Raw genomic sequence first — 24139 nt, 5'->3', positions numbered from 1 at the left:
TATATCAATGTGATTACTTCCTGTCTGCTTCCCCCAGAAGTATGGGAAGCTCCAGGAAGACAGGAAGTGGGGCAGACCATGCTAGACGATATCCAGACTGTATCCAGTCTCCTTTTCTTATAGAACCTGATTTTGTTTGGGGCAGCTGTATACCCAGCCAAATCACTACATACCCCAGGTTCTGGCATCTGAGATAAGAGTCGAAGTGTCTGGGTGCCTAACCGTACTCAGTAAATGCATGTTGAATGCAGGATGTTCAGTTCTGGGCATGCAGTTGGTACTCAGGAAGTGTGTCATCTAACCAGGCCCAAGAAGCAAAGACCACCCCCACTGCTGCCTTTCTCTTGGAAATATTTTTATTGGTTCTGAGATAACAGGGCTGAGGCGAGCTGGGACAGGCACAGAGCTAAGGAGGATGGCAAGAGGCTCTGACCCAGGGCAGACATGCTGTGTGGGGTCTTCTGGCGGGCTCCCTGGCCCACCCAGCCAGCAGCGACTGGGTACATGGCACTTGGCGCCTGGCATGACCTCTGCCGGCTTGGCACTGTGGCCTCCTCGTCGGCGGGCGCCCCCCCTTTCCAGTTGCAGGAGTTGTGAGTCTTTCACAGTGCGGAGGGGTGGGGGTCCGGGGTGGGCACCTCCCCGGGGTGCAGGCAGGCCCCATCCGCCAGTACATCCTGGGCTCTCGGCGGCTACGGTGGGGTGCGGCGTGCTCCGGCTCCTCTTCTCCCCACCTGTGGGAGCTTGGCAGTCCTCGCGGGGCTCAGCGAGGGGCCCTTGCGGCCTCAGCGAGACATCATCCGGACAAACTCTGGGAGGGTAAGGGAGAGGGTGGGGAGAACGCAGCAGTCAGGGCTCAGCTCAGGATGCTGCCTCCCAATCTCCCTCAGATCTGTGTTCCCTTCTCCATTGTCACTGCCCTGACTCCCTGCTGGTCCCCCACATCCATTCGGCCCCTTCCAGTCCATCTTCTACACAGCAGCTAGCAAGCTTCTTCTTTTTTTTTTTTTTTTGTGAGGAAGATCAGCCCTGAGCTAACATCCATGCCAATCCTCCTCTTTTTGCTGAGGAAGATTGGCCCTGGTCTAACATCCGTGCTTATCTTCTGCCACTTTATATGGGACACCAGCACAGCATGGCGTGGCAAGCAGTGTGTGCCTGGGATCCGAACCCAGGTTGCCAGCAGCAGAGCGCATGCCTTAACCACTACGCCACGGAGCCGACCCCTAGCAAGCTTTCTTTTTTTTTTTTTTTTTAAAGATTTTATTTATTTATTTTTTCCCCCCAAAGCCCCAGTAGATAGTTGCATGTCATAGCTGCACATCCTTCTAGTTGCTGCATATGGGACACGGCCCCAGCATGGCCGGAGAAGTGGTGCGTCGGTGCGCGCCCGGGATCCGAACCTGGGCCGCCAGCAGCGGAGCGCGCGCACTTAACCGCCAAGCCATGGGGCCAGCCCTCTAGCAAGCTTTCTAATGTGCATATCTGACCCCTCTTAAACCTCCCACGGCTCCCCACTGGATAATGTCCAACATCCCGACACGACCTCAAGGCCCCCCCTGTTCTGGCCTCAGCTGACATCTTCAGCCTCATCTCTCACTCTCACCCCAATGTCTATTTTCCAACTAAACAGATCTCCTCTTTAGTGCCCCAGGGGAAACTGGTGCTCTCTCTCTCACCTCTCAGTTTTCCTGCAACTTGTCCCCTTTGCCTTCTTTTTTTTCAAACTAGATTTTATTTTTTAGGGAAGTTTTGGGTTCACAGCAAAATTGACCAGAAAGTACAGAGATTTCCCACATACAGTCATGTGCCGCATAACAACATTTCAGTCAACAATGGACTGCATATATGACGGTGGTCCCATAAGATTAGTACCATATAGCCTAGTACCGTATAACTATAATTAGCACCATTAGCTATGTGTGGTAGGCCATACCATCTAGGTTTGTGTAAGTACACTGTATGATGTTTGTATAATGACAAAATCGCCTAGCGACACATTTCTCACAATGTATCCCCATCGTTAAGCAACACATGACTGTACCCCCTGCCCCCCCACCCCAACAGCCTTCCCCACCATCAACCTTCCCCACCAGGGTGGTACATTTGTTACAATTTATGAACCTACATTGACACATCATCACCCAGAGTCCATAGTTTACGTTAGGGTTCACTCTTGGTGTTGTACGTTCTATGGGTTTGGATAAAAATACAATGACGTGTATCCACCATTATAGTATCATAAGGAGTAGTTTCACTGCCCTAAAAATCCTCTGTGCTCCGCCTATTCAGCCCTCCCTCCCCCTACAACTCCAGGCAACCACTGATCTTTTAACTGTCTTCATAGCTTTCCCTTTTCCAGAATGTCATGTAGTTGCAATCATATAGTATGTAGCCTTTTCAGATTGGCTTCCTTCACTTATTAATATGCATTAGAGTTTCCTCCATGTCTTTTCATGGCTTGATAGCTCATTTCTTTTTAGCCCTGAGTAATATTCCATTGTCTGGATGGACCACAGTTTATCTATCCATTCTCCTACTGAAGGACATCTTGGTTGCTTCCAAGTTTAGGCAATTATAAATAAAGCTGCTACAAACATCCGTGTGCAGATTTGTGTGTGGGCATAAGTTTTCAGCTCCTTTGGGTAAATACTGCTTCCTTCTTTTTCACCTGGTAGCTCCTACTCATCTCTTAGGGCTCTATGTATTTATAGCCTCCTCCAGGAAGCCTTTCCTAATCCCCCCTGCAGCTTGGCACAGGGGCCCCCTATGGACCACAGCCCACTGTTCTTTTCTCAAAAGAGAATGGACTATACTGTTGCCTTCTGTTTTCCTTGCTGGTCTTGGGCTCCTCAAGGTGGGGATCAGGTCTCAGCACACAGTAGGTGTATAATACATGCTGGTAGAATGAATGGGGGATGCTGGGCTTTCAGGGAAGGGTTGTCGTCTGTTGGGGGCACTACCTGGACACAGGATGACCTGGGATTTTCAGTTCTGGTGGTAGCAGAGTCTTCTCTCAGTCTATCCACACTCTTCTCTCCCTTGAAGGCCAACTTCTCCCCAGAAAAGGCCTCCCAATCTTTGTGTTCTGGACACACTCACAGTCTGGCACATGTTTATTTGTCTTTCTGCTCAGAATGCAAATTCTTGGAGTGCATAGTCGATGTTGTACTGTATTTTTTCCCCCTACATCCCATAGTGCCTAGAATGGTATCATGCATAGTATTATATAGTGGTTGAAATCTCAGGCCAGGGTTTATGACCCAGCTCTGCCTCTTAATAGTTAGGCAATCTTGAGCAAGTTATATTACTTCTCTGAGCCTCAGTTTCCTCATCTGTAACATGAGGTAATGACAGTGCAGTCCACAGAGTCATTGTGAGAATTAAATGAGATAATATATGTAAAGGTACTCAGTACAGTGACTGGTACATAATAAGTGTACAATAAACAATAACATTATGCTTATTACTGATTCATTTTTAAAAACTTATACTGAGCATTGGCTATGTGCCAGGTACTGAGTTATGTGGGAAATGTGAAGATAAAGAAAATGGGGTACCTGTTCCCAAAAAGTTCAGAGTAAGTGGAGAGACAACTGTAACTAGCAGTTAGGGGACAGTGTGAAGAATGAGGGTGAGCCTGAGGTGCTGTGAAAGCCCAGAAAAGAGGAAGTGCAATCTGAGAACCAGGGAAAAGTGCTGGAGAAGCGGTCCCACTGCTGGGTCTTGAAGGATGAATAGAATTTAGCCCAAGTGAAGAACAGAATAAAAGGCATCCTGACAAAAAGAACAGTGTATTCCAACGAGAGCCTAGCAGGTTCATGGACCATACGTATTTTGGCATGGCTTTAAAGTAGGGTGTGCATGAGGAATGGTAGGAGCTGCAGCTAGGGAGGTGAGCTGTGGTCAGATCTTAGGGGGCTTGAGTGTTAGGTTGAGGAATGTGGTATCCAGGAAACCATGGTTGGAGGCAGGAGTAGGCGGACAGATAGATGGATAGAGATGGATGGGGGCAGATGGACACAGGGATGGATGGATGGATGAGTAGATGGAGATAGGTGGGGAAATGACTGTACAGACAGATGGACAGGTCAATGGAAGTATGGGTAGAAGTACAGGCAGATGGATAGAGATACGTGAATGTATGAACAAAAGTACAGAAGTATAGATGGAGAGATGTACATGGGTAGATGGAGGCATGGGTGAATGTATAGAAGAATGAATAGATACATGGATGGACAGATAAGTGCATGGATAAATGGTTGTATGAGTGATTGCTTAGAGATAGATGAAGGGATAAATAGGCACCTGGATGGCTGAAGAGATGGACGGATGGATAGATGGAGAGACAGATATGGAAAGATGGACAGGTGGGTAGATGGATGGATGGACGAATGTATGGATGGATGGATAGGTGTAGGGATGGGAGGTGAATTAGAGGGGTGCATGGATGGAGGGGTAGGAGGATGGAATGGTAGGGGGATGGAAGTTGAAGTGAATTGATGGTTGCATGATCGATACCCAGTTGGAAGGCTCCATGGATGGCCACTACTGCTTTGGTTTCTCTCCCACTTTCAAGCCCCACCTACCTTCAAAGTCCACTCGTCCATCTCCATTGAGGTCCACATCTCGGATAATTTCCTCTATGTCTCGGTGTCCCACCTGATGACCCAGGAGTTTCCTCATGGCCTCTCGCAACTCACTGGTGCTTATCTCCCCATCACCATTGGTGTCAAACTGGAGAGGGCAGGAAGGAGGGAGAGGTAGCTACAACACAGAGACTGTTAGAAGCACATCCTAAGGTTGAGCCCCTTCTCCAGAGTCACGGTCCCCTCTGCCTCAGAGACTCTTCTCTGTCCAAGCTCCTTCCCCTGGTCTGGGATCCAGATTCAGGTTTCTTTTCAAGTAGCCATCATGGGGTTGGGATTACAACCTCTCCCCTACCCTACTTGTCCACTGCCCATCACTTACCTCTCGGAAAGCATCTCGCAGTTCCTTTACTCCAATCATATCTGCCGTCTCCGCCAGGAGTTTAGGTCCCATTAGCTCCACAAAGTCATCAAAATCCACATGGCCACCCACTGGGGACAGAGAAAAGGGCTACATCATCCGTCTAACCATTCCCCATCTCCAATTAGGCAACCGAGGGCACCACCAACTCCTCCCTGATCTGCCCAGCACCAGGTCCAAGGTTTAACCAAAGGCCAAATAATGGCAGAGGTGACCTTGGACAGGTAGTTTATCAAAGAAGGGCCAGAGGAGTGGCCAGGGGTTGACTAAGGGAGCAAGTCAAGAAGTGAATAGAGGTAGATATGGACAGGAGAAAGAAACACTAGGTCACAGAGACAGGCAAAGAATTTCAGAGACAGAGAGATGGAGACACATGCAGAAAGGCAGAGAGAGAAGCAGAAGTTATGGGCGTCCGGCCTATATGCCCCAAGCCTTACCCTTATTGTGCAGATGGAAGCTCAACTTCCAACTGATCCTCTCAGTAGACAGAAGTGCTGGAGGACTGACCCCCACCTGCGGCCTGCTCATAACAGCTTTCAGCCAGGGACTGACAGGAGATTGGGGGATAAAGACCCAGCCGGAGAGGGGAGGGCTGGAGGATAACTCTGAGGTGGGCATGCAACACTCACTCCCTGAGCTCCCCAGCAGAAGCAGACTCCAGTCACTCACAGTGGAAGCTGGCTGACAGTGCACCCTCTGTTGGCTCCTTCTCTTTGCTGTCTCCCTTCCCTACTCCCGACCAACACTTCCCTTCACCTACCAAATAAACTACTTCAAATCCTTGTCTCAGGGTCTGCTTCTGGGAGAAGCCAAACTAAGACAGAGAAAAACAGAATAATAAGAGCATCCCTCTGTTCAACTCTTGCTGGGTGCCAGGTATTGGGCTGGTACAGATATTCCCTAATTGGCTTCCTATGCACCACTCCCCCTAGTACACCCCACATTTTACAGGTGAGGAAACTGAGGCTCAGAGAGGGTAAGTGGTGCGCCCCAGGTTAGAGCTGGAAGGAGGTGGGCCCAGAACTTGAACCCAGGCCTGTCTGACTGCAGAGGACTGCAGGGAAAGGGGGTGAAGGGAAGGAGGAGGCCCACGGGAGGACTCACGGTTCATGTTGATCTGCTGGGAGAGCTCAATGAGCTCCATCTCGGTGGGCATGTAGCCCATGGTGCGCATGCAGTTGCCCAGGTCCCGGCAGTTGATGTAGCCGTCCTTGTCCTTGTCAAACTCTCGGAACGCCTCTCGGAGCTCTGGGGAGGAGAACAAAGGTGGGCATGGTGGGGAGTGGGACCCGCAAAGGCAGCCCGAGGGCCCACCAGCTTGGAGAGCCAGACCCTGGAGCTGCCCAGGACTGCGCACTCCTCTGACACCAGGCTCCACAGAGGATGCTCCACGCCTGTCCCCAGGAGGCCAAGGTGTCTCTGCCTCTCTTCCCATCAACCTCCCTTCCCGGATGGCTGAGAAACCTTTACCCCGAAGGGGCAGGTCTTACCTTCAATCTCCTCTGGCCGCAGTGATCTGTCCTGAAACAAAAGAATGTGTCCTATTAGCAGCTGCGAGGGGCCTGGAAGTCACAAAATGCCCAAGCTGGGGGCCATCCAAGTGGCAGCAGGCACGGGGCTGCAGCAGAGGTGTGCCTGGACCATGTCCTTGAGGGGAAATGTGCAGCCCCATATCTCCCAGAGGCATGGGAGATGCCCAGAGACCCAAGAGCCCCCTCCAGCAGGGGCACAGAACCTCTGTGCCCCCAGCCCCTTATTCCAGACACAAGAATGTGTTGGGGAACAGAGCTGGTCCAGAGTCAAAAACCTGTAAATAAAACAGGGTCAGCGGGAGGTCACGACAGAGAGAAGGCCTGTAAGGCAATGGGAGGGGAGAGAAAGCGGCGACTAGACAGGTGGCCGAGAGGAAGGAGAGGAGGAGCGGCGGGTGTGGAGGCTGGATGAGGGCTGCGCCCTGCTTCCTGGGCACTGCCCCACCTTCTCCAATTTGACCCCCATCCTACACCTTGCCCTGTCACGGGACAGCACAGGACCCTGGGGGCCGCCAGTGCTGCTGGCTGCTGCCAGGGTCCAAAGAACATGTCTCCGGCCTCCAGCAGTGCCCAGGTCTCCTTGGGGAGTCAAGGAGACCCTGGCTCTAGGCATCAGAGCAGATGGCAGAGAAGTCTCCAAAGAGCAGGCTGGAGGAAGCAGGGGGCAGGCACCAGCTGGTGAGGCGCCAGTCGCCCCAGGCCTGCCCAGGAGAAATGGCTGCCCAGCTGGACCTGCTTAGCTGGCTCCAAAACTGGTCCACAGGGCTCATCCTTCCACATGGTACAGCTCTCTGCCTTTAGGCAAGGAAAACATGGGGCAGAGTGTGCCCGCCCTGAAGCAGCACACACCAGGTGTGGGCACACCTATTATGAACACAGACACGCGGGCATGCCACAGTGAGCGTGAGGCATCTCAGCTGTGCACACAGGCTGTTCTAGCCCACAGGGCCAGGGCGGTAGAGACAGCTGCTGCCCACCCATTCTAAACTGGCCCCAGGGCAAGGGACCCTGGCTCTGGAAAATCTGAGAATCTTCTAGAAAGGGGCTGCTGAGCAATATCTTGTAGGACAACCAGGTGCACAGGACCCGGCGCTCTGAAGTGGCTTTCTGGGGCAGGACAGTGTTGAGTGTATGCGGGCTTGGAATGAGCTGGCTGCAAGCCACCGGGCCCTGCAGGTCCATCTCTAGCTGAGGGCCAGATTCACTGAGGGTGTGTGTGTTTCTGTGAGATGACTGTATGGACTTGCACTTACAAAGCCGGCAACAGTGCACAGTGCAAGGGTTGTGACTCTCGTTCCTAGTCAGACTTGGATCCCGGTGACCAAAAATGCGTTTTCTGCAATGTCCTGTACTCCAGTAAGTGAAGTGAGCGAGTAAATGCGTGTACACACGCAGAGTACACTTGCTAGGACAAGTTACTAGACTTAAGTCCTTTCCCATACTTCAGGCCACAAGCAGCCTCTCACTTCTCCAGGCCCCAGCTCTGCAGGACTGCAGAGGAATGGGGTGCTGCTGACCCACTGCAGCCCCCTCCATACTTCTCGTATAGCGGAGGCAGGGAGCAGGAAAGCCAGGTATCCCTTCGCAGTGAGCCTGTGGCTGGAGCGCGTCCCGCTGAGTCCTGGTGGCTGGCCCCTGAATCACACACTCCCCAGTGCAGGGTGGCAGGGGTAAGTGTAGTACAGCCGGGATGCCCACCAATGTGGGGCAACCATGAGAAATCATGAGCACCTGCTCCGGGGGTTCAGGTGGGAATGGAGCACACGCACACTCCTTTCTCCCCAACTTATGTGGTCAGGGGGAAGAACTTGGCCTCTAGAGTCACACAGACTCGAGTGCAAAACCCAGATCTGCTTCCTAGCTGTGGGACCTTGGGCAGGTCACTTCACTCTGTGAGCCACAGTCTCCTCATCTGTAAAATGGGTTAATACCAGTACCCACCTTCCAGGGCCTTTGTGAGCATTCCATGAGACAAGATATGTAGAGTGGTTAGCATGTGGCCTTCAGTAAATGGAACCTGCAATTGTTTGTATCTGTCTCATCATCATTAATACCCTCCTCCCTGTGACTGTGCAGATACCTGTAGGAGGCTGTCCAATACAGTAGCCTCAAGTGGCTATTTACATTTGAATTAGAATTAAATAAAATTAATAATTTATTTCCTCAGTTGCACTAGCCACATTTCAAGTGCTTAGTAGCCACATATGGCTAGTGGCTACGGTACTGTACAGCATAGATTGCAGAATGTTTCCATCATCATAGAAAGTTCTACTAGACAGTGCTGTGTATTCAGTACTGTTGTTCAGAGCACAGGAGGCCTTTGAGTTGGAGGTCCCGCATTTGAATCCTACCTCTATCACCCATTAGCTGTTACCTTGAGCATGTCACCTCTCCAACTCAGTTTCTCATCTGTAAAATAGGGATGATAATAGTACCCACCTCTTGGAATTGCTCTGAGGCTTAAATGAGGCAATGCACCAGAGCACTTAGCACAGTGCCTGGCACATAGTAAGTGCTCAAAAAAACCCCAAAACAATGTTAGCTGCTATTATTATTTCTTGCTGGTGGATGTGGACTCACCATGCTTTGCAGCCAAGAGTGGGAAACTTTGGGGGTCAGATTCACAAGTTGAGGGTTTGAGGTGTATCTGCTGGAGACACGGGCTGCTGTGTACAGAGCCCCTCTTCCCAGCACCTCCTCATGCCCTGTGAAGCCAAGTCGAGTGTGGCTCCACTGGGGCCAACTTACGTACAGGCTGCCTGTTCTCAGCGAAGCCCTTGCGGAGGAAAATGCAGGCAGGGCCCAGCAGGTTGTGCATGACGGCGCAGTTCTGGGCCAGCATCAGGAGCGGTCCAGGGAGCTCGCCACTGGCCGCCAGCCCCTCCTCGCTCGTCTGCACCACTGTGTAGCTGGTCTTCTCCTCCTGGCGCATCTTCAGCCAGCACCAAGCAAATACAAAAGAGAGGCAGGGCGTCACCTCCCTGCCCAACTGGGCCCTCCTGGCCCCAGCCTGGCTCCTGGTCCTAGAAAGGACTCTCCTCAAGAGAAGCCCCTTGAGAGTCAAACAGCAGGGTTCAGAGAGCCCTCAGGACGCACGGGGGCAGGCATCAGATTGGTCCAACAGATGGAGTCTGATCCTCAACTGAAATGGATGCTCCAGGGAGAGCTGGGTGTGATACCTGCTGTGTGGCACATGTGCATGTACACACACACACATACACACACGAAACAAACATGTGCACAGAATCACACATTTGTGTGCATGCAGAAGCTCAGACAGAGAAGCAGGCAGAGGGAGGCTGTTCATTCAGTGACGAATGGAATAATGTCCTTTCCCAAGATGCTCCCAGTGTCCCAGCGCAATCTCCTGGGGCTAAGCTCCCAAACTGACTTCTGACTCCACCCCCGCTGGGGCCCCACTCGAAGGCAGTGAGGACAGTCAGAGCTGGCAGCACAGAGAGCGGGCTCAGCTAGTCTGCCAGACTGGAGGCTGCAGACACAGGTGCCATAGCTAACATAAATGAAGCAGCAGGTGTAAGAGGCGGGGCCCAGGGCAAAATGGACGCTGTGTGTCCCCTCTGGAGGGGCAGCACTACTTAACTCCAGCCCAGTGTTGCCAGACCTTCCGATTTAAAGCACCAGGTGGTCCCAACAAAGCACGTCTGTGGGTCGGATTCCACCCAGTGTGTGGCCTCAAGACTAAACCCTCTCTGCCACCAGCAGTTCTCCTTCTCCTCCCTTCCGCCTCCCCTGGCTCCCTGCCTGGCCCAGCCCGCTGACCTCTAAGGCTGAGGCAGGGGCCCTCTCTGCTTACCGAATATAGCTGTGCTCCCAGGCCCTGGCCAACCCAGCCTCCTCCCTGACGGTTCCCATGCAGCTATAAAAAGTCAACACTGCCCAGAGACCGTCCCCTTAGGACAACAGCAGCATCCAGACACAACACTGTATTCCACCCCAGCCTCCTCAGGATGCCCAGCCCCCCCGTTCCCCGCCCAGAATCCAGGTTAGGGCACTTCGCTTTCAGCCCTGAGCTCGGATGCCTCCCCTCAGTGTGGGGATTTGGAGCCAAACCTTCCCAAGGAGAGAGAGAGCAGCTCCCTTTGTCTGAGAACCCCAGAGCTGCACCCTACCCTTCCATCCTGCTGCTCCTCTTCCTGTCAGGCTCCTCCAGCTCCAAGAAGGTCACACCCAGGAGGAGACCATAAAACCCAGGGGGCAACCTGACCTACAAGGCTGAGAAGCAGAACACCCTGCCCCCTCTCACCTTGTCCTCTCATGCTTCTTCTCCCCAAAGCCCCCGCTGTGGGGCTACAAGTAGACTCCCTTCCACTTCCTAAGCCTCTTCCAGGCCTAGAGAGGGACGAGCAACAGTCTGGGTCCTCAAAGGGGAAGCAGCACCTCAGACCTGAGGTGAAGGACCTCAGTCCAAGGCCCAAGTCCAGAGTGCAATAAGGGTCATCGTAGGGAACCTCAGAACTTGAGGGGTGTCAGACAGACCAAGGGCCCATTCTGAATTGATGACCAAAGAAAGGTTCAGAGCCTCAGCCACACTCACTCGGGCTTCTGGGACCTGCTAGAGCAAGAACAGAACCAAAGAGATCTTCCCAACTGGGAGAGCGGCTCGGAGGAAGCCTGGGAGGAGACAGTGGCTTAACCCCAGGAAACAATCTCAGGAGACATTTGTAGAGAACCAGCCTTTTAGCTTCTGGCTGACTCTTGCATATTTGGCTCAGAGTGAGCACAACCCAGGAGGGAGGAGGCAGCGGGCGGCACAGAACTCTGAGAGGCGTGTTAGTATACTGGCTTTGGACTCCAACAGTCTTGGGAACGAATTCTGGCTCTGCCACTTGCTTGCTACGTGACCTTGGGGAGGTCGCTTCACTTCTCTGTGCTCTACTTTCCCTCTCTGTACAATGGGGATATGCATGTCTAGTCAAAGTATTCTGTGAGAAATAAATGAGCTATTGCATAGTGCCTACAGCACGGTAAGAGCTGAATAAATGAGTTGCCATGGTGATGACAATGACGATGACAAAGAGGATGATGATGACGGTGATGAGATGATGCAACTTAAGAGATGCTGGGTGCCAGAAGGCGTTTAGTTCTGCCGGCAGAGGAAGTGGGAGAATATTTGCCAATCAAGAAAGAAATGAGAAGGATGGAGAATTTGCTCCCAAGAAGAATGAACCAATGGTGGCTGGGGAGTTTCCACTGCCTCTCTTGATCATAATACTGCCTGGCACCAAGTTGCCCCTGGAGGCTGCTGTTCCTCCCTGGCCAGTGATGGCACCTGACAGCCTGGTCCTGCCCTGCTCAGAGCCTGAAGCAGCTGCCTCTCACCAATACCAGTTCCCCAGCTGCCACCTAGGAAGCCAAATGGGCAGTGGCCCACAGGCTGACAACGTCTCCTGGCACCACGGGGATGTCTCTTGAGTGTGGCATGGCAACAGGAGGGGCCAGCACACCTCATGACCTAACAGCTTTCTAACAACGCGAGCTGGCCAAAGAGTATGCAAGTCAAAGCTCCCTCTCACGGAGGATATTCAAGGAGATGCTGAATGAGTGAGCATTTGGTGAGGTGGGAGAGGGGCTCTCTGCAGTGAGTGGGAATTTGCACTAGATGACCTGTGAGGTCAGATTCAGGAGTCTATGCATAACGTTAATGACAGCAGGAAAAGGAGAGAAGCAGCCTCTCACAGAGGCAAACACAAAAATAAAATTCACACAGACCAGAGTTTAACTCTCAGCTCTGCGTCCAGTCGGCTGTGTGACCTTAGGAAAGCTCTTATCTCTAAGTCTAGCTCCTTTCTCTATAAAATAGCCAAGAGAGCTAGTTGGTGGAAAAGAGCAAATGAGATAACAGATGTTAGATACATTGTAAGTATTCAGGAAAAAGCAATTATTATAACTATAAAAAATATGAAATCGAGTGCAATAAGTTTTATGATCTTTTACCTTATTCCATGGACTCAAAATCGCTCCTATTTTCCTTTTTTCCTCCCTGCCCTTCCTCAGAAAACCCAGAGTGGAAAAATGATGGTTCTGATGACAATAATACTAGCTAACATTTACTGAAAACTATATTCCAAGCACTGTGCATAGCACTTTACTTAGTTCTCACCATCACCTTAGGAGGTGGCTATTAGTACTTCCACTCGATGGACAAGGGAACCGAGGCACAGAGAGGTCAAGTAACTTATTTAAGGTCACATGGCTGGAAAGAGGAGACCCGACAAGTCAGACTCTCAAGCAGTTTGCTGTGTGGAAGATGCGTAGGGTGGGGCCAAAGGACATTCTCGTTCTTAAGTTCACCTTTTCAAGCTTTGGACAGAACCCAGGGGAAAGGCTTTTGCCCTGTGGCCCTCTAGACTAATTCAGATTAGTTTCTGCTTCTCTGCAACAGCGTGGAGGCCACCGCTGATGCAAAAGCCTCCCCTAAGGAGATGACAGATGATGGGGGGGAGTGCACAGAAGAAACAGTCAACCCTCGGAAGGATCCAAGGAACAGCGAAGATTAAAAGGAATTTGATGTGAGCGGCTTAGCTAAATGAGGAAGACGACAAGCAGAAAAGCCTGAAATGTCCTAAATTGGGAGGCCGTCAAACTGATCGAGGAGGTAGGATGGGGTTGGGGACAGAGGGACCATTAGCTAACCTGAGACCTTGGGTAAGTCACTTAACCTAAGTAGCAATCAAATTCCTCGTCTGGAAAATGAAAGCATTAGAGGAAAACATCCCTATCATTCTTTCTTCCTTTAAATAATATCTATGAGTTTCTTCTATGGCTGGAGTACAGAGGGGTAGAAGTACACGCAGAGCCCACTTGAAGCAAAAGCCTAAAGATGCAAGCCCAGACTTGCAGGAAAGGTGCTTTGGAGGTAATTATTTGATTCCCAAAAGGAATTCTTGCAAAAGAATATTATCCTGGTGTATAAGCAATAAATCCCCTATAGAAAGCGACATGCAGACACCTTTGCTCAATATCCTATTTCTCAGTGGAAACAAGCCTGGGCCCTGCACCAGTCTGGTCCCAGCTGAGATTCTCTGACCTGACTCAAGAATTCTCGAGTGTAGAAGGGGATACGCTGCTTGGTTTCTTTCAGTAGCAATGGGATCTACTTCAAAACCCACAAATCTGAAGGCTTAGAGACCACCAGAGAGGGTCAGAAACCCTCGAAGGAGATGAATGAACCCCCAGACCTACTGCTGGGAAGGAGCCTTAGCAACAGCAGGGTCAAAACCCAGCTCAACCCGCTTCTGATCCTGCCAGCTCCAAGGGGGTCTGTTCACTCACATCCTGAAGATCACGCTTTCCATTTTACAGCACCGAAGCTACGTGGTTTCTTTCCTAAATCTTGTGCAAACTCCCAGACACAGGCCCCCACGCAGCTCAAGTCCCAACTTCAGCTTAGAGCCTGGGACATAGAAAACTGTGATGGGAGGGAATCCAGAGGTAAGAACAGGGAAGCAGCTCTAGACAGAACCCCCGGGAAGGGTTGCAAGCTTCAGATGCCCACCCTGTCCATGCCTAACCTCTGGGACAGATGGCAAGATGCCCCAACCCCCACCCCAGGTCTTGGGAACTCCAGAAACATACCTTCCTTGAGAGATTTCTCAGTGGAGACTTGACACAGTTGCCCATCCTAAGCTGAGGCAGCCCCTCTCAGGATCCCCGGGTCCATGAAGGAGGCTCCTGGGGGCTAAGAGATCTTAGTCCAGGTCACCGCCAACCCCAGTCTCCCTCTGCCTGTGCCGCTCTTCCTCCAGGACCGATCTGAGCCCTCTCTCTTGTGCGCGTGCTCTCTTACTCGTCTGCCTGCTCTTGCTTTCTCAATTTTTTTTAGTGGATTGTGTGTGTGTGTTTGTATGTGTGGGTTTAACTTTCTGGGCACTTTCTTAAGGAGATGAAGGCAGGAGGGGAGAGTACAGGGCACAGAAAAGATCACCCAGAGAGCTGATGGCAGAGGGCAGCCGAACTGGAGAAGGCTGCCGGATCATCTCCATCAGATTAGAGCTGACTCCTCTCTCTGGTTCATTCCCCTTCCCTCGGCCCCTCCTTTCTCCCTGCCAAATCTGCAGGGAGATTGCCTGGGGGTGGAGGGGGGCCAGACTGGCAGCTGCAGCTGGGAATTAGGCCAGCAGACCCAGAAGGGGAAGCAGGCTCGTTTGGGCCCCCAAAGCCAGGGTGCCTCCCAGCTCCCAGCCTTCTGTATGCATTCACACACACACACACACACACACACACACACACACACACACACACACACGCAGCGCGTGCGCAAGCGCGAATCCTAATTGCCCCCTGGCAATCGCCCTGAATCCTAATTGCCCCCTGGCAATCGCAGCTGGAGTGAGAGCAGGTGGCTCCAGTTGAGGGCCTGGGAGATCTTGTGATGTCTCCATCACGCTCCATTTTTCACACTTTCCTCCTCATTGAAATGGGATGAGCCTCCAGGGCCGGAAGCATGCTGAGCCAACAGCAGTGAGCAGCCCCTTCTGCTCCCTTGGCTGTACGAGGTCTCTCTGACCCAAGGAAAACCAAGAGACTGCCCTGAGGGGGGCATGATGGAGGCAGTGCTGGCACAGAGGGCCTGAGCGAGGGCTACGAACCTTCTCTCCTAATCCTGAGCAAGGATCTTTTACCGGCTTCCTTGGGGTACAGAGCAGAGAGGCTGCCCTTTGCAAAGTGGTCTTCAAGGTCCCACGATTGGAATTTTTTAGGTGACTGGCTCTTCCTTGTCCTCCCAGGTTCCAGCTTTGATGTGAATTCATCTCAAGCCTCAGATGTCACATTCAAGACCTACAGCTGGAGCCAGACGACCCAAGAGAAGAAATGTCCCTGTTTCCCTGCACCCAGCTTCTCCCAGCAGGGGGCACCAGAGATAGGCTGGGAAGCCAAACTCCTCCTGGCCTCTGATGCAACAACCCTTACACTCGGCGCCGAAAGAACTTTCAGTCTAGAGAGGCTCCTCTCCCAGGGACTTTTTGTCCAGTGTTGGGTGGCTGGTCAGAACTCTCGGTAGGGAAGATGAGTGAGGGCACTGCCCAGAAGGTGCCACAGGCTCGCTCCCAGGGAGCTGGGGAAGGAGGTCCCTGGATAGCTCTTGACGACTGTGCGGCTGCTGACGACAGCGGAATGGTTTAACCAGGAAGCTTATTCAGCAGCCTTGTTTGGGCCCCTCCCGTGGGGGATATGGAGAAGGAGGGGCAGCCCCTGGGGACAGAGGGAGGAGCGGGAGCGGGGGGGGGGGGGGGGGGTGTGGGGGGGGGGTGTTGACGCCTAAAGGGCAGGAAAGGGGGTGAAGACGAGGCGGGGGGCTGGAATGGGAAGAATGAGCAGCCAACATAAATGCCTTCTTCAAAGACGTGTTCCTCGGAACCAGAGCATGAAGGCAGCATTTCCACAGGTCGAGTCAGGGTCATGGGGAAGAGCGATGGACTCAGATGAGTGGGAAGCATCTGGAGGCCTGGGGTTGAGTCCTGGCTCTGCGGGCTTCTGACTGCTCAGAAGCTTCCAGGGCTTCCAGAGCTTCAGTTTCCTCGCCTGGAAAACGAGGCTTCCACTATCTTGCTTATAAAGCGTATGTGCGAAAGCGCATGGCACATAACTGGTGCTCCATAAGTAATTGTTAAAACGGAAGGAAGAAGTTTCATTGTCCAATTTGTCCGTATGTGCCAGGCACTGTGCTTGGCTCTGGGAACGTTGTGGGGAGTGAGAAAAACACAGCCCCTGCTTTCAGGGAGCTTCCATTCCAGCAGGCGGGCAGGAGATATTAAAGAGCTATGAACACAAGAATGTTTCGGGTAAATGCTCCGAAGGAGAAACATAAAAACTCTGAGAATGTGAGACAGAGGGATCTGAGCTAGTCTGGGGAGATCAGGAAAGACTTGTAGACCAAATCTAGAAGACTGACTATCTGCGGACTCTTCTGAAAAGCTAGGGCTCACTGGGGACCCCAGAGGGGAGGCTCCAGGTACAAACCCAACTCATATTAACCTAATGGGTGGATCCATGAAAAGGCAGCACAGTGGAGAGCAGAGGTTCTCCACGCTGGCTGCAGATGAGCTTCCCCCGAGATTCTGATTTAATAGATGGAGGTGAGCTCTGGCCATCGGTGTTGGTTAGTACTCCAGGTAACGCTAACCTGAAGCCAGGATTGAGAACCACTGATACAGAGGTGAAGAGCTTGGAATGCAAAGTCAGACAGACTTGGGTTCAAATCCTTCCCTGCTGCCTAGCAACTATGTGACCTTGAAGACATGTTCACTTTTCTGGGCCTCAGTTTATTTATTTATAAAATGGGTACTCTAATAATGCTTCCCTCTAGGGGAAGGAGTTAATGAGATAATACATGCAAGGGCTTGGTGCAGTGCCAGGCACCTAGAAGGTGCCCCTTCCCCTGCCCAGCATTGGTCTTGAAGGGCTGGGTGTGGCCTCTGTTCGCCCAGCAGGGCACCCACTCAGTCAGACCTGGTGACTCCCGCCCCCTGCAGGCCAGCTCAGAGCACAGCACCCGCTTGTCGACCTTGGGATACGCCTCTTCCTTGGAAACAGAAGACAGGAGACGGCAAAACCAGGCCCCTATGGAAAAGTCACGCACTTCGAAGAAATCCCATCCTTCTTTAGCAGGGAGGGTGCTGACACCAGCTTGAGGCTTAAGGGCAGCAAGGGATTCAAACCTAGAGCTTGCTTAAGCTATTATGGGCTGGGCAGGTCAGGTGGTGGTGGTCCTGAGTGACGAGGGTAACTGGTGATCTGGAGAGGGCAGATGGCTTGACCTTAGCAGAAAATTTTATTCTTATTTATTTATTTTTTTTGGTGAGGAAGATTGACCCTGAGCTAGCATCCGCTGCCAATCTTCCTCTTCTTTTTTTTTTTTTTTGCTTGAGGAAGATGGTCCCTGAGCTAACACCTGTGCCAATCTTCCTCTGCTTTGCGTATGGGACACCACCACAGCATGGCTTGATCAGTGGGAGGTAAGGTCAGCGCTCCGGTTCTGAACCCGCAAACCCCAGGCTGCCAAAGCCGAGCATGTGAACTTAACCACTACACCACCAGGCCGGCCCCAGCAGAAAATGTTTAAAAGGACTGAATGGTGGGGGCTTCTCTAAGGAGCAAAACGTATGGCCCAGCCCCACCTCCCCATCCCTATTCACTGTGGCAGCAGCCCCTGGGCCTCCGGAAGCCACACTTTGAGTTCTGGAATGGAATAATAGGATCAGAGAGATAAGAAGGGTAAACCCATTGCTCATTATTCCCGATTAGGAGAGAGGCTGGCCTTCGGCCCTGACCAGTTCTATCCCCAGCATTTGAACTTGGATGGCAGCCCAGTGCTAAGACACTCGGGAAAGCTGGATGGTAACCTGAGAGGTGCTTTGTGGATGCTTCTGACAAATAGGAAACACACTGACGTGACCTCCCACCCAGCCAGCGTGGCACGGCTCAGGCAGGTTGTTTGGAGAGATGCAGACACATCACAGTCCTGTCATTTACTTACTATGTGACCTTTGGACAAGGCACTTCCCCCTCTCGAGCCTGTTTCCTCATCTCTAAAATGGGGGAAGATAATGCCAACCTTCACAGGTTGCTGTGAAGATAAGATGATGAGAAGAGACTTCGTCAACTGTTTAGTGGGCTCTAGACTGAGGTCTCACTCACCCTTTTGGCTTCCCCAAAACAGCCAGGGGCAAATGCAGACATCCTGGAGGAGGCTCACGAACTGACAACTCATGCCAAGCCACTCCTACCACCTATGACTGATGTTAACCACAAACGGACCTTCTCTTTCCCCTTCCCCAGGCCCCAGAGGAAAGGCAATAGGGGCTCCCAGCCCTCTCAGAGAGCAGTAGGGAGAGACTTGGCCGAGCACGAGAGAGTAAGATACACAGCCCTCATGCAACTGAATCCATTAGGACCCAAACCGTCATGGTCTCTGTCCCCCATCTAAACTATAGGAACTAAGAAACCTCTGAAGTCCAGAGGCTGGAGAGACCAGGCATTCATTTATTCACTCATTAAATACAGATCTTCCTCGACTTATGATAGGGTTACATCCCGATAAATCCACTGTAAGAGGAAAATACCGTTAAGTCGAAAACGCATTTAATACACCTAACCTACCAAACATCATAGCTTAGCCTAGCCCACCTTAAATGTGCTCAGAACACTTAAATTGGCTACAGTTGGGCAAAATCATCTAACACAAAGCTTATTTTATAATAGAGTGTTGAATGTCTCATGTAATTTACTGAATACTGTACTGAAAGTGAAAAACAGCATGGTTGTATGGGTACAGCATAGTTGTAAGTGTACTGGCTGTTTACCCTCGTGATCACGTGGCTGCCTGGGAGCTGCGCTCGCTGCCAAAGCCTAGCATCACGAGAGAGTATCATGCTACTATGCATATCACTACCTGAGAAAAGATCAAAATTCAAAACTCAAAGTATGGATTCTACTGAATGCATGTTGCTTTTGCACCATTGTAAAGTTGAAAAATCCTAAGTCAAAAACCATTATAAGTCAGGGACGGTCTGTACTGCCGTCTTGTTATGTGCAAAGCAGTTTGGGCATCGGGCAGCCTACTCAAATCAGAAGAGATGTCTCTACAGCCAGAAAAAGGGGAAGGATGGATCGGAGCTGTAGGTTTTATTCGTATTTGCCTCCTCTCCAAGGGGCATTTCTTCCCGAACTTAGGGTAAGGAGCAGAAAGACTTTTCTTAAAATAGTTTTTCAAGACCCAATGCCACGAGTTGCCCTAAGTCATGCCTATTTTGAGTTAATTTCTGATACTACATCTCTCTAGGCAGCTGGGTGGCATGTCCCTAGCTGGCCACAAAGAGGGTACTGGGGAAGGTCCCTTGTCATTCAGCTCCTTCCTCTAATGGCCTTCCTCATCTAGCTCAGACTCAGCTTTCAGAGTACCTTAGACAGGCCTTCATTCAGACAATTACTCTCTTAATAATAACAACAACATTAATGAAGGCCGACCTTTTTCCAGCATCCACTCTGAGCCAGGCCATTTGACATCCTTAACTTTGTGTAACCCTCGTAATAGCTCTGCAAGGTAGTTTTTGTCAACCTCATGTCTGGACGAAGAAACCCAGACCCAAGAGAGAAAATAACAGGCCCACAGTCATAGCAAGAGGCAGTGACAGAGCTGGGACTGAAACCTGCAGCTCTACTGTCTCCCAAGCCACCATTCCATGCCTTAGCCTCAAAACCACACCACCTCACTGCAGGCAGTAAGGATGCTCTGTGAGGTCACTGGAGGAATCCTAATTCCTGTTGCCCTAACATAAGAGTCTATCTTGGTACCTTCAGTGTCACTTTGCACCCTGGTTCTCCCTGGCTCCATTACAAATGGAAAGAAGAAGGTCTGACACAGCCCTTGGTAATCAACAATAACAACAACAATAATAATAACTAACATTGATGGAGTCCTTGCTCTGGGCCACACAGTGGGCCAAGCTCTGTACATATTTCCACATCTCATTTAATCTCCCAAAAACCCATTGAGGTACTCTGATTATTTCTGTTTGGCAGATAAAGAAACAGAGGCTTAATGAGGTTAAGTGATTCACTTAAAGTAAATAAATGGAACTTGGAAGACATGAAACATATACTTCCTCAGGGCTATACTTTACCCTAAGCAGATCTTATCTGAAAGTTTCTCTATTCTGAACCCTATTCCTCTTCTCTCCATCTGACCTTGTCTCTAAGGACAGAACTCTCAAAGCAAAGAGAAGGGAAGGAAAGACTAATTCCCTTCTGTTGCAGGAGAGTGGAGACTCTGACACAGAAGTCCCAGGCCGGGTTTTGTTGTTGTTGCTGTTGTTTGAGCAGATGCCTTACAGCTGTCAGCAGGAAGCCCAAACCGAATGTGCTGAGCTTTAAAAAAAAAAATGTCTGCAGCTTCAGAGGCAAGAGCTTCCAGAAGGAGGTAGTAAATATTTGATGGGACCTTCCAGCTCTTCCTGACTCAGGTGACCCTGGTGACATTCCAGAACACTGAGCTGGAGAATAGTCTTCATTTAATGACTGAGAAAGCAGGATGAAAAAAGCAGGTAGCTGGCATGCTCTGAGCTCGCAAAGGGCCATGCAGACAAATTCTGCAAGACTGGAAAGAAAGGGCTCTTTTTCCAGGAATGAAGTCAGATCACCAGTAAACTAAATAACCAGAAAGTGTGTGATTCTGGGCCAATGACCTTCCCTTCCAAACTGCCAGATTGTAAACTCGAAAATAGCCAGAACCCTGGCTATCTTGTTCACTGTTGTCTCCCTAGTCTCCAGCAAATGCTTGGGCAAAGTAGACGCTCAAAAAATGTTGGATAAATGGGTGAGTAAGTGCTACAGATTCAGCCACACAGTATTCCTTTTGCAGCCCAGACCCACTCTACAGACCACTCTTGCCCTCACGCTCTACACTTCCTCACTAATACACAAGCCCCTGCAGGGAACTTCTCCCTCAACACCTCACTGCACTAACTCGCACAGCCCTGCATCCAAATCTCTACTCTGGAGAACTGTTTCCAGCTAACTCAGCTAATGAGGGCTCCCCGCAGGAACAAAGCCACACACTGCTGCCCTCTCACACCACCACAGCAGCCTTGTGCAACCCGAATCCATGTGCAGCTGCCTTCATGTCTGACCTCCTCCAGCATCAGCCGCTGCCGAGTAGTATTTTGAAAAGGAATGTGCAGATCTGAAGCAAAACACACACGGCCTCCTTGGAATTCGGATCCAGCATGGCAGGATCAGAGCTTGAAACGGCTTCTTTACGCTACGTCCCAGCACAGAAACGCTCAGGCCACCCTCTCCCCCCACACACCACGCAAACACTCTGATCAGAGCTCCGCATTACACCCCTCCTCGGCTGCTGCAGAGCTGCCTCAACTCTGTGCCAACGAGTTTGACTTAATTAAGGACTCAGAACTAGAGGAAATTCTGGCTTGGCTCAGGAGTTCACAGGCTCCCCAGCAGCACACCTCCAAACTCTAAACCTGGATTAAAGGGCAGATGCCCAGCTGCCTGGGATCCTTGAGAGAAAGGCCTAGAGGAAACAAAAGGAGCCACGGGTGGCCCCTTAGTGACCTTTCTTACCCTAGAATGCACACCAATTCAGGCTAGGGTGTTATTCCACGTCCTACAACTTAACAATTGCCCAACTGCCATCCTAATGGCATCCCTGGAGTGACAATATCCTTAAAACACCCCAGAGTTCCAGTTTGAGCCATGGATCTGTACAGCCCCTCCATGCCTACCCAGACACTTCTTCTCTTTTCTCATATTTTTGAGCCTCCCTCTAGCTTTCTTAACTTTTCCCAGGTTTTAAGGGCCACCACAGGCAATGGCTAGGGTCCTTCATCCCCAAGCAAGGCTGTGTGCCCTAAGGTCGCCACTTTTGACCCCCACATGCCAAACTCCTTGCTGTCTTGGGTCGCTCACTGGCGGTCTTGGCCAGAGGCCAGAGGAGTGGGTTTGGCGCCACCTGCTCGGAGCGCCCCTCCTTGACCCGTGCAAATCTCCGGGCCGTTTGTGGCGGTCGCTTCCTTCCAGAGCTGGCCCATTCTGGCAGGTGGAGGGAGGCTATAGGGTGGCGACTGGCCCAGAAGAGGCCGGGAGCGTGGACAGCGCACAGGGTGCTGAATCAGGCACGGGGGAGGAGAAGCGCCGGCAAGGGCGCGGGCTGCGGGAGGACTAGGGGAGCGTGACCCCGGGGGCCGCGGGCAGCAGGCGGAGGGCTGTGAGCGCGCGGCCGCGGCAGGGTCCCGAGCGCCCTTCCCGGGAGCGCGGGCGGGAGGCGCGGCCCTTACCTGGCCGAAGGCGGAGCTGAGTATGGGGCGCAGCTGGTGGAGGAACGGGTCTGCCTCGGACGCGGCGGCTGGAGCGGAGTCCCCGCGACCCGGGGCTCGCGGCGAGCCCCGGAGGCCGAGCGCCGGGGACAGCCCCCGTTCCTCCCCATCCCGCCCGCGGGCCGGCGGCAGCGGCGACGGCGGCGAAGGTCGGGACGCCGCGGCCGGCAGCGCCTCCCGGGGCCTGCAGTGCGCCTGGGGGAGCCCGCGCCGGCTCCCTCGCGCGCCCTCCTCTCGCGGCGCCGGCCGGCACAGGGGCCTCCGCGAACTCGGGTCCCCGGACGGGGGCGGCGTGCCCGGGCAAGTGCCGGGCAGCCGGCGGCTGGGCAGCACTGGCTCCCGGGCAGGGCCGTGGCGGGGAACCCGGCTGCCCCCGCTTGCCGCCGCCGCCTTCAGCAGCGACGTCTTGGACTCGCTTTTGGCGATGTGCGAGCTCATCGCGGCGGGGCCCGCGCTCGCATGGCCCGGCGGGGGCGGCGCGGTGCGGCGCGGCGCGGGGCCCCCGGCGGGCAGAGAGCGGGGCGCCCGGCGGGAGCCAAGCCCGAGGACGCCCTGGAGGCGGGCGCCGTCCCCCGGCCGCTTAAATGTGGCCCCGTCTCCGCCGCCCATGTGACAGCGCAGCCTCTACGCCCGGAGCCCCGAGCTCCCCGGCGGCTGGCAGTGCGAATCTGGGGGGCCGCCGGCTGTCCCTGGAGAGCCCACCCCCGACTCCCCTGCGGCCCAGGTACCGCCGCGCCCCGCCCCTTGCCCCGCCCCGCGCTCGAGGAGCCCCGCTTCCGGGCGGCCTCTGGCGGCGGAGGGGGCGCTGCGGCGCGGAGCCGGGAGCGCAAGGGAAGGGGCTTGGCGAAGGGCCCCAAAGATGCCCAGACCTTGGCAGCGCCGGTAGTGCCCCTAACACGGCAGGAGGCTCCCATAGTGACCTGGAACCGCCGGACCACCAGAAATGCAGGCTGGGTGCACTCCCCAGGGAGTACAACTTTGGAAATGAGGACGAGAGAGGTGCAGTAAATTAGAGACCCAAGGAGAATGAAGGCACTCTATGACACCACTACGTGCAAACGTAGAGCCAGAATGGCGTGGAAGGACACTGCTGGAAGGAAAGGCTCCACTCTATAGGGCGCTTCATCCACTCCCAGAACCATGGAGTGGCACCAAGATGACCCTGGTAAATCAGCCACAGACCTTTCAGTTCTCAGAACAGAAGAGAAGCCAAGTGGCATCTATAATCTGGACTTTGCAGGGCCTGGTGATGATCAAGTCTCAGGTAGGACCCACTTGCTGCCCCTCAAGCTCTTGTCACCCGTCTCATCTTCATGCCCTTCTAGATGTTAGAGAAATTCCTGCTTTTGGTAGGCAGCCAGGGAGTCACACAGTTCTGGTTTGAATCTCAAATCCCAGCTCTGCCACTTCCCATCTAGGTAACTTGGGCAAGTGTCATCAACCTCTCTGACCCTTGTTTTCCTCTTCTGTAAAATGCAGATAATAATCATAACTAATTTCTTGGTACCATCAAACGACACCATGCACGTACAAGGCCTAGCTTACCTTGGAACAGGGCACACGTGCACTTAAGCTAGTTCCCTTCCCTCTGCACCTTCTGAGGCCCCCTCTGCCACTCTTGCTCAGTAAAGGGATAGTTGAGATTTGCAGGCGGGTGGCATGCGAACTTCCCATGCTCTCCTTGTTCTGGTCTCTGGCCCTGATGCCATCCATGCATGAGAACAGGGCAAGTCTGGTCACCGCTTA

General features: G+C 52.6%; 1 protein-coding gene across 3 annotated transcripts; it reads right to left on the bottom strand.

Moving 5' to 3' along the window:
• Positions 1-340: 340 nt before the first annotated feature.
• Positions 341-23090, bottom strand: CABP1 (calcium binding protein 1). Of its 3 annotated transcripts, none has more exons than XM_058531577.1 (7): positions 22355-23090; positions 9295-9474; positions 6501-6531; positions 6115-6258; positions 4972-5081; positions 4590-4737; positions 341-811 (listed from the first exon to the last, which is right to left on the bottom strand). In XM_058531577.1, the coding sequence occupies exons 1-7, from the start codon at positions 23000-23002 to the stop codon at positions 786-788; spliced, it is 1287 nt and encodes a 428-aa protein (XP_058387560.1). In that variant the 5' UTR covers positions 23003-23090; the 3' UTR covers positions 341-785. The 3 variants fall into 3 exon arrangements, with proteins under 3 accessions (XP_058387560.1, XP_058387562.1, XP_058387561.1); XM_058531579.1 differs by lacking the exon at positions 22355-23090 and adding an exon at positions 14139-14755; XM_058531578.1 differs by lacking the exon at positions 9295-9474 and having other exon boundaries at positions 22355-23089.
• Between the last annotated feature and the right edge of the window lie 1049 nt (positions 23091-24139).

The sequence above is a fragment of the Diceros bicornis genome, chromosome 35 (assembly GCF_020826845.1).
Source record: "Diceros bicornis minor isolate mBicDic1 chromosome 35, mDicBic1.mat.cur, whole genome shotgun sequence".
Lineage (NCBI taxonomy): Eukaryota > Metazoa > Chordata > Mammalia > Perissodactyla > Rhinocerotidae > Diceros > Diceros bicornis.
This window is presented reverse-complemented; position numbering and strand designations above follow the sequence as displayed.

Excerpts from the sequence above, each read along its gene's own strand:
- CABP1 (XM_058531577.1), bottom strand. The coding sequence starts at position 23,002 with ATGGGCGGCGGAGACGGGGCCACATTTAAGCGGCCGGGGGACGGCGCC. Across the intron at positions 6,532-9,294 it reads TCGCTGAGAACAGGCAGCCT|GACAGATCACTGCGGCCAGA; the intron begins GTACGTAAGTTG and ends CTTTTGTTTCAG. Across the intron at positions 5,082-6,114 it reads CCAGCAGATCAACATGAACC|TGGGTGGCCATGTGGATTTT; the intron begins GTGAGTCCTCCC and ends CTCTGTCCCCAG.